At 42.2% G+C, this 10,803-nt stretch overlaps 1 protein-coding gene across 1 annotated transcript in view; it reads left to right on the top strand.

Moving 5' to 3' along the window:
• The first annotated feature begins 1,285 nt into the window (after positions 1-1,285).
• LOC311242756 (myelin protein zero-like protein 2) overlaps positions 1,286-10,803 on the top strand; it is a 51,996-nt gene continuing 42,478 nt past the window's right edge. Inside the window, exon 1 of the mRNA XM_084331784.1 lies at positions 1,286-1,531. Within this exon, the coding sequence (XP_084187910.1) occupies positions 1,480-1,531 (52 nt within the window). The 5' untranslated portion in view covers positions 1,286-1,479. The remainder of the gene's footprint in view (positions 1,532-10,803) is intronic.

The following is a 10,803-nucleotide window of genomic DNA, read 5'->3' as shown; positions in this document are numbered from 1 at the left end:
ACACACACACACACACACACACACACACACACACACACACACACACACACACACACACGCACACGCACACGCACACCACACACAGCCCAGGAAGTTTGTTAGTTTTTCTCTACATTACATGCCATGATGTCAAGATTCATCATCAAAGTGCGGCTCTGCCCCCAAGTGGTTCAAACCAGACACACAACATCTTCATCGGGATTAGGATTGATCAGAATATCAATAATAAACACAGCATAACTAGCCTGAGCCTTGTCTTGTACATGAGTTGATTTAAATCATTTCCATTACATGTATTTAAACTATTTATCCATTCGCCCATCGTTTTATTTGTCATGGATTCCTGTATGCTATGGAATACAACTTGTTCTCAAAAGTGTCAAAACACTGTCATGTAATGTAACTAGGGCTGGGACTTTATCGCATTCATTTCGATTAATTAACTACAGAAAGAATAAAAAGTTTAAAAAAATGTATGCATTTAATTGCATGATGATTTTTCTTTATTGTGTAAGAATGTTATACCTTTCAAAGGAGACCAGACTCATGAATGTGCTATAAAGTATAATAAATCGCAATTTTTTTTTCTTAGTGTGGTTTGTCCATAAAAAAATTAAATAAGAGAAATAAAGATCAATCAAGAGTTTTCTTTTTCCAATGGTCAACGGTTCTGGAATGTACTTAAAAGTACTGCGTTTTACTTGTACCTCAAAAGTGCTTGAGTTTACAAAAGGTCCTTTGCGCTATATAATTCCTCAAATTGCTGCACTTTGTTAAAAATTGCATTGATCGACTGTTGGTCTGTGTAGTAGCTAGGATTTTGCTGCACGTATGTACAGTATAATGTATTATATTCATTGATTCACTATACCAAAATTCATTTGAATTGAAATGTTTTGCTTTTCGCATCAAATATTGATATGCGATTAAAATGTGATTAATTTTGATTAATTAACTATAAAGTCTCGGATTAATTCGATTCAAATTTTTAATCGAGTCCCACCACTAAATGTAACACAATTCTATACACTATCTATAGGCTAGCATATGACCTACCTACTGTACAGTATGGGCTACAAAAAATGTGAACAGACAATGTACTATCTATATTGTGAATTTGCCCTGGTATTTTACGCAGCCGAACAGGTTGGACGACATGTAGGTCCTGAGTTTAACGACTGATCAGAAGATAACTCTGAGAGGGCGGTTGATGGTTGATGGTTACTCCGCCCGGAAAAAGTGGGGGGCGTCGAGATGCGGTCTGAGCCAGAAGCGAGTTGGGACGCGTTCCACTCACATCGGGGAATCTAAGCGTCTGCAGACAGGAGTCAGGGGAACAGATCCAGGGAGGACTCAACACAACTTCGTTCTCTCCCTCCGAATAGTTCTGCGACTTTTCAGTCTGGTTCTGAGTCGGTGGGGATTCGGTTTGGGTCTGAGTGGACACAGCAGGTCTCAGGACACCCGGGCACCTTTCCAATGTGCGCAACACTGTATCTATTCGCTGTCCTTTCCGGACTCGCTGCTTCAGGTGAGATGCGCCGAATGGAGGAGGTCAATAATGTTTGTGTTTTGGGAAGCTTTAACCTTATTGTACAATTAAAATATTGACACTCACTGTGTTGACAACTTTACTTGAGGGGGTACAAAATGGGTAACCAATGGACAGGTTAGGTTACCCATTTATAAAAAAAAAATTATATAAAAGTGTCAGCTAAATGACTAAATGTAAATGTATGTACAGGTAATCACAAAGTAATGATTCGGTACTCAGTAAACGCTCAGTGTCCGAACAACCGACAGTGGTAACTAATGGTGATGCAATTATGAGTGATTCACAACACTCAGTAGGCCTATATAATTGCACCACTCTAGCAGACACAAACTTTGTAAGTAATTAACAGGTAATAATGATTCAGTGCTCAATAACAACACCGTATGGTACACAACTTTACTCGAGGAGACACACGGTGGCAATAATGATGATTGGTCAAGTGCCGTTTAGCGTATATTATTCAGAAGTAGCCTAACAATAAATATGTATAGTAATAAGATACCCATGAACAATTAATTGCATATTATTAGTTAATGAACATAATATCTAACATTTCGCAATTAATCAATCATAACATTTGTTCGAGTTACTCAAGATTAAGAACTGCGCGTTAACTAATAGTTTACAATAGCAGTAGTTCCTCGTTCATTTCGCATTAGTTGCCAGCTAACTACTCAGAATGTTGTGTACCTTATTCTAAAGTGTTACCGAATACCTATAAGGTTTGGTGAACCCTTAGAGAGTCCATTCATGTTAGGCTATAATAAGAGAAGTGAAAACACAATTGACCATCAACATAAATAGCTCCACAGGGACCAATATACATCTTCCAAGTACCCGCCGTGCGTCATTTGAAACAGCAGGAGGACTTGGCACTGTGACTGTGGCAGCGGGTGGATCGCCAGAGTATTCGTTTTACGCTGGGTGTTAGAAAACATACATGGGGTCTATTTCCTAAATCATAATGGCTTTACAGTATTTGTCGTCATTGTCGGCATTTGCCTGGCCGCATTGTGTTTTGGTCTTATTTCTTTCCTGCCTTTGATGGTGCGCATCCGTGCCGTGGTGTTGCTTGCGCCCACAGAGCCTCTGGTTTGGACCGTTGGACACAGATAGTTCCACGTGTTTCCCGGCTGTGCGAGGGCGGGGCGCATACAGGAAGCGTCAACGGGAATCATAACGTGTTTGGCAGATCCATTCCACACCTGATGAATTGAAAATGGGGGACCCTGATGTAAACAAGACGAAAGTCTTTCTCTGGTCTGCATCCCCTTAACAATTGTGTGTATTGAGCTGTACTGTATTGTACCCATTCTGCAATCTGTTAATAACGTTTTCAATCAATCAATCAATCAATCAATCAATCAAACTATCCAGTTATCTGGTAGCCAATACTGTGATGTCCAGATAATGAATAGCATTATTGTAAAAAGGAAAGGTATCAATAACTTGAATGCATGTCAATTATAGTTTGAGCAATTCATTCAGCAGCTTGACTGTTTAACCTTGAATTCATTGGCAACTGGACTAAATGGATTATTGATTGAGCATGTCCATCACTGCCAACAGATAGTGTAGTAGTAGACACTTGGTGGTAAGCTGCTTACGTTTCCTTGAACGGAATACATGTGCATGATGTGCTTGCAGAGCAGTCATAACATCCACACAGTGACTAGAATACAACATATAGATAACAAAAGAACAGTGCAAGAATAAGGGATAGAGTTCAAACGATAACAACGGCACCAAGTGAATCAAAATAGACATGTTGTTGTCCGCTTTTGAATATGGCTCAGTTGGTCAGGAATAGACAGGCAACACTGAGGCTCTCATGGGCTTGCAGTGATTATAATCACCTCTAGTCACTTTGGATTCAGAAATCTTTAGTTATTCCTTATTTGGGACCCCATTAGCTTCCACAAAGTGGCCATGGGTCTTCCTGAGGTCCACACAAAAACAACAACAATAAAAACAAACAATAATTGTAAATCACACTGTATCAAATAGGCAAAACAAGCCAAATATAAAGATCAGAAAATAAGTGAAGAGAGTTTGTGGACACCACCAGATGACCAGTGCTCACTTGACATATATTATACCCATGGAAATATTTTATCACATATTCACAAGGCTTTTATGCTGTTCAATTGAAAATGTTTATAGCCTCTCAATCCTGACCCACTAGAAGAAGATCCTTCGTCTGTCTCATGTTGCTGTGTCCGTGACGTCTCTCTGGGCGTCAGCGTTCAGGCAGTGAGTGTGTAGTTTACGGCTCTTGGACTTCCGTCCTCCACTTGTCTCCATTATTTAAACAGGAAAAAACATGGCGGCTTGCTCGTAAACTCTGTTTTCACCTGAACGGTACACTAAAATGTGTTTCTGAACACTTTTTAGAAGAAAAATAAGATATGCAATTGCTGGATCATAATTAATATTTGATTTGCAGTGTCTAGTTTGACAGTTTGATCTGAATTTCGTGACCAAGGCGTACATTAAAACTGAGCTCTGTCCAGCAACTGTTTCTCCCCTTTGTTCTCTTGCCTCTGACTTATACCTCCTGTTCGCTTAATGACACTTACCGTACATACACAGTTGACACACTCTCTCTCTCTCTCTCTCTCTCTCTCTCTCTCTCTCTCTCTCTCTCTCTCTCTCTCTCTCTCTCTCTCTCTCTCTCTCTCTCTCTCTTTTTAACATGGTACATTAGGGGCTTCCTCCCTCTGTGTAGGCTAAACACTAACAGGAAAGGAGTGAGGCAGCGATAGTGTCTTTAGTATTACGCGATGGCCTGGTATGGCCGTCGATAATGAATCTGTTTTTGTTGTGTGCCTGGCTTTACTTGCAAAGTGCTACTTCCTCTCGTCTCCTGTACTCTCCCGGGACTAGCTGGAGGGTCCCACTCTAAGGCTGACGTGTGTCAACTCGTCCAGACATACCATCTCATCTGTATCCCCTACCTCAATACACACACACACACACGTCATACACACACACATACTGTACATACACAGATAACACGCACACCTACCACAAACAACACACACACACACACACACACACACACACACACACACACACACACACACACACACACACACACACACACACACACACACACACACACGTGTCATACCGGCGCCATAATATTTGTTTGTACCGGCTGCTTAGCCTCAAGTTTATTACCACCACGTTCAACATGTTGACTTGCTTTGTATCCAGTTTACCAGGATCTAGCAGGTCTATCTCTGACATCATGGATAATCTCACGGTAATAATAGGTGGGTATTCACAAAGCGCTGTGACATGCTAAACTGTGTACACACCTTGGAGGATGCCTACTCTTTGTGCTTGCTCAATCTCTTTGCCTTGGGGTGTACAGTAGAGTTGACAATCACATGGTCCTATTGAAAGCTACAGAGCCGTTGAGGCGGCTGTGCTGGGCAGTGTTTTGAATGTGAAGGCACTCCTAGGACACTGTTTGCCTTATGAGAATGTGTTTGGCGTGAACTGTAAACAGGCATTAGTTGTTCATTTGTTGCGTGTGTGTGTGTGTGTGCAGGTTTTGTTCAAGTTCAAGTTCAAGTTTCTTTATTAGTTGTCATACAGAAGTACAGAATACTTTTATACAAAATGCTTCTTTCTGTTTAGCTCCAGAGACTGTGCTAGGCAAAAATAGATAAGTATAAAATAAGTATAGCAAGTATAACATAGAAGTCAAGTACATAGACAAAAATGTATCAATGTTAATAATATTATAACCATTTATAATCATGTTTACATTAAAAAAAAAGTATATTATATATTATGTTGAATGTGAAAAACATTTTGATGTAAAAGATAAAAATGCCCTTTCTGAATGGAATGAATCAAGTGCTTTGAGGCCTACACTTGCACCACCAAGTATTATCCTCTCTGTGACATCTTGAAACCCATCCGATGGAGATGAGAATGTGACGCACCTACATTATCTGCAGTACTAATGAGAAAACATAGTCCTACTGTACTTGTCAGACTTGTCAGTCGCTAGAGATTATGTTTCACTATATCTACCTCCGTTGCAATGTTTGTGTTTTCACAGGTTCTGAATCATCGCACTCGCAGCACCGAACCTTACTCCACCCTCAACAGGATGAGATGAAGAACACACACACATACACACACACACACACACACACACACACACACACACACACACACACACACACACACACACACACACACACACACACACACACACACACACACACACACACACACACACACACACACACCTCTAAAAGATGGTTGTGTGTTGAAGGTCATCTTGGCACGATGTTAGCTAGTTAGGAGCTGTGTGGCAAGAGCACAGGTTGTGAGGAGGGGCACAGTGTAACTGTGATCCAAATGGACTAGGGCCCGTCCTGAGTGTGTGTGTGTGTGTGTGTGTGTGTGTGTGTGTGCACTGTGAGGTCTGTGTCTGTAACTCTGTATGCAGTGTACTGTGTACACACATCTGTTCATATCTTTCTGTGGGCTGGTTCCTCCTCAAAACTGTTTGGAAATACGGTAAACAGCCAGTTCTCCCAGCTAAACCACCTTCTCTGGTGCGTTTCAGTGGAAGAATTCAGTATCCTGTAATAGGTTCCATAATATCCTACCAGGCGTCTCTTAGTCATCTGATATCACAGTGGAAGTTGATTAACAATTGAGAGAGTTTTGTTACATTCATCTGTATGGTGTCCCTCACACCAGCATTTGTCCTTCAAAACACGTATTCAAAGGGTATTATGAAGGTAATTTCTTCTCAGTAGTAGGCCTATAGTATAGTAGTTCATAGTCAAATAGTCGATTAATCAGTTGGTTTGGCCTTAGTTGACCAATCGATTTGTTGTTTTTTATGCATTTTCCCCCTGTGTTCCTGCATTATTGCATGTGGAAACCTCAAATGTTACAGATTTTTCAATTAAATCAACAAATCAATTAGGTGACAAATCCTATTTCAGATTCAGATACATTTATTGTCATAGCTTTTTTAAATGTACATTCAGAAAAACACGAGATGCTTGTTTTTGCCGGCTCCTCAACCGTAGTAAATCTGTAAACAACAATACACAACAATCTATACAAACAAATCAGTTTTTTTACAGGCAAAAAATAGCTGATGAATAAAAAAGGAATTAACTATGACTATGACTACAGTATTAGTCGACTAAGAATTCCGTTAGTGGAGGGCAGGCCCAGTAGTCTAGAACTCTTATGTATACATGCTAATTTATCATTTACCGTAATCACAGATGAAAAGAGGGAGTGCCAACTGCAGGCCCAGTAGTCTAGAACTCTTATGTATACATGCTAATTTATCATTTACCGTAATCACAGATGAAAAGAGGGAGTGCCAACTGCCAACTAAGAGAATGAGGTGGGGGGCCGGGACAGAGCCTTCTCCAGGGCAGCTCCCAGGCTCTAGAACTAGGCTGGAAATAAATCCCAACCTGAGCATGACATAAGAGCAAAATGGCTACAGAGTGACTATAGTCAATTGTGAGCTGGTCAATGACTCTATTGACATTAGGCATGTTGCATGGCTTTCATATTAGCCTCTGTGTAATCAAAAGTCTATTTAATAATTTTTTTAAAAGTACTTAAAAATGTGCTGTAAGTGTAATATTTTTGTGAAAATAAGTGTTAAATAGCTCTATTTAGCTCTAATCATTCCCACAGCCATCACTGAGTGTTTGGTCAGTAACGTGGGTCTCCCAGTCCCCCCCCCCGCTCTGCAGTAAACAAAACATAAATATTATGGTATCCCGTTCCCACTTTATCCAATTTTTATTTCAAGAAATATTGCCAAGCCACATTTGGTTACTGCACTGGCAGATTATTTTACTTGTTTCAAGCTCATATTTGCTTAAAACTATTTTATTTATGTCTTACTTTTGCAGTGTGGAGTTTTCTCTCCTGATTGGATAAAGTGGGAACGGGATACCAGCAAATGTATTTTCTGTTTACTGCAGAGCAGTACACTCTATATCAGTGATGGCTGTCTGGAATGTAGAGCTATTTAACACTTATTTTAACATATAGAGCAACAATATAACAGCACCTTTAAGTTCAGTTCAGTTCAGTTAGAAATTAGTTAGTTTAGGAATGAGAAATTGTATTGGAATTATATGAGGAATGAAGAATTGTTCTTGGGACCCTATTTTCTTATCAGGGGCCCAGCCTCCCAGGTTGGAAAAGCCTGGAATAGAAAGTACTGAGGAAATTCTGTGAGAATTGATTAAATCTGACTCCCTAACACTCTGAGACACAGAACACACCTCTAGTCTATATTTTACAGTAAATGGTCTTTAGAACGGTCGTCTATTAAATGTTGGAGTATCAGTTCAATAGGGCACCTGTGGGTTGTGGTGTGTTGGATCGATACAGCAATACAACGCAGAGTATTTGAAACGTGTACTTTTATATTTCAAGTACCCACCACCACCACCCACCACCACCACTCACCACCACCACCTAGTCTGTAGTCTAGAAGAAGCTGTTGAGTCAGCTGTGAGGTGGGAGTTGGGGAGGAGGTTTGATGGATTAAACTCTTATCCTTCTCTCCCACCAACAACACGCTTCCCTTGGACTTCAGCGGCTGATGAATTACAATCGAACTGAGTGAGTGAGTGAAAGAGAGAGAGAGAGAGAGAGAAAGAGGGAGAAGGGGGAGAGAGAGAGAGGGTAATTTTGATGAATTGTAGGTGGTGTGTGTACGTGAATGTGTGTACGTGAGTGTACTGTATGTCTGTGCGTATGCATAGTGTACGTGCATGTATGTGTACACAGACACACAAGTGTATGTGTAACTGAGGGGTACAATTCCCTGACTGTATTGATAAGTATGGTATCATTAAACCACTACCGTCTTATGTACATTCCTACTGGCCATACAGTACACAGGTATCTAATGATGAACACTTCCCACAATGATTCGGTTCCACACAAAACTGGATTTAAGTATTTATTAGCAGCAAAAGGTACATAATATACTTTACTTTACTTCACTCTAGATGCGCTTATAAGGCAAAGGAATGTGCGTAGGCAAATCAATAACGAATGTCCATTCTCATATTACGCAGGAGATAATCATACAACCTGAATCTTAGGGAATTATATCTATGGTACACTAGTAATATAGCGGGAGATACTGGTAGGGTCCCCCCGGTTGTAAGCCAGCAAGGGTAGAGGATCTGTCGGTAGTAGAGTCTGGGTCAACGATGATAAGGAGACTCCGAGTACAGGAGACGGTGCAATAAGATCTTGATCCGCAGACGAATACAGCTGTTCTCCGTAGCATGTAGCTCCACATGGAAGAAAGCTAGCCGGCCTCAGACTTCTGAGAGGCAGACTCGACGTGGCTCCTCACAGGTTAAATCCCACACACTTGTGGGTGTCGGCGATTCTCCGCTCCATTAATTACAGGACCAAAAGCAAATATAATCCAGCCGAAAAGGGCTATGCAGTCGTCGGTAGGTTATCCAGTGTACATAATCCACACGGTCCTCGTCTAGGGCCCCTCGGGTGAAAGCGCCATGGTAAGCAGCCCAGCCTGGATAAGCACTCTAGCTGATACGAGGAAACGTTGGTGATGCTGGTCACTGTAGAACTTTAGCCGCACGATACACTATACACAAATAGACTATTACTGACTTAATAGAATAGGTCGAACTCGACGGTACAGCGTTAAACTCTGACACTTCAGTTATTAATTCGCACGCGGTCTCAATGCTCTATTTGGGGCCAAACAGGCCATACTTCACCGCACGTCGTATCGTGGGTGAGGCTTCAACTTTAGTTACTAAGTGCTTCTGTATTCACCTGCGCCGTATTTATACGCTTAGATGAATAAACTAGTACCAGCTTTATTCCTGTCTCATATCCTTGCGCAATACCGTTCATGTCCAGGCATGTCCCCGGCGGTGACTTTGAACCAGACCTTGAAGGTATGGCCATGGCGCCTGTGGACCGCTGTCCAATAGGAGAATGAAATATTATGGTCTGTACTAGGCTAAAGGGATATTCCGTGTATATGTACAAGGAATATACAAGGGATATCAAACGATATACAAATATTATGCAATTTATATCAATCAATAAATATATATATTCGGTTTAATCTGATCCTTCGTAACAGCCGCCTCCTAATTAGTCCCACCTAATTAGCTAAGCAGAGACAGATTAACCGCACTGTCCACTACTCAATGTCTGTTGTGAGGGTAGGGCAGTTCACAAAGTCATGGGGTCATGGTCGTCATCAATAGTATCGGGGAGCCTTGGCAACTCTATTAGCCTCGCCACGGGTCAGGTGTAGATCCGCCCTTGGACGAGCACTTCTGCCGCTCTGACCCTTCCGTCGGCACCGGTGATCACTTTGCTTACGCGGCCAGCCGGCCACATAGCTCGGGGTAGTGACTGGTCGATAATCATGACGACTGTTCCTTCTGTCAAATTATCCCTCTCTTTCACCCATTTCTGGCGGGTCTGTAGAGACGGTAGATAGTGGAGTAGGAAGCTGTTCCAAAACTTGTCAGCCAATACTTGACTGTACCTCCACATTCTTCGGCCGTTTGCTTCTTCAGGCCTGTACACTGTCTGTGGTAGCGCGGGGTCCAGCCGCCCCATCAAGAGTGTGTTGGGGGTGACTGGGTCGACATCTGCTACATCACTTGAGACGTAACCGAGGGGCTTTGAGTTCAATACTCCCTCGATCTCCGCGAGGACTGTCATTAGGACTTCTTCCGCCACGGTCTGGGCCCCAAGCACGGCGTACAGGGCTGTCTTTATTGAACGTACTTCTCGTTCCCAAGTTCCACCGAAGTGAGGTGCATTCGGGGGATTAAACTGGAAGTCAATCTGGTATGGAGCGAGGTGGGTCTTAAGTTCTGGGCCCATAGCTTGGAAGCTCTCTCTCAGCTCTCTTTCTCCGCCTTTGAAGTTTGTCCCGTGATCAGACAATAATATAGACGGTTTGCCTTTCCGCGATGTGAATCTTCGGAAGGCCATAAGGAATGAGTCTGTGCTCATGGTTGGAAGGAGTTCTATATGCATCGCTCGGGTGGTCATGCATTTGAATACAATACCCCACCGCTTCTCGGTCCCTCTTCCTTTCTTTACATACAGCGGGCCGAAACAGTCCATACCGGTGGAGTGAAAAGGCTTGTCGCCGAGTCGGAGGCGACAGGGAGGTAGGTCAGCCATCCGGGGTATACTGGGCTGTGCTCGCC

This window comes from Notolepis coatsorum (genome assembly GCF_963971535.1).
Source record: "Notolepis coatsorum genome assembly, chromosome: 1".
Lineage (NCBI taxonomy): Eukaryota > Metazoa > Chordata > Actinopteri > Aulopiformes > Paralepididae > Notolepis > Notolepis coatsorum.
The sequence above is the reverse complement of the archived record's forward strand: the minus strand, read 5'-3'. Positions and strand labels throughout refer to the sequence as shown.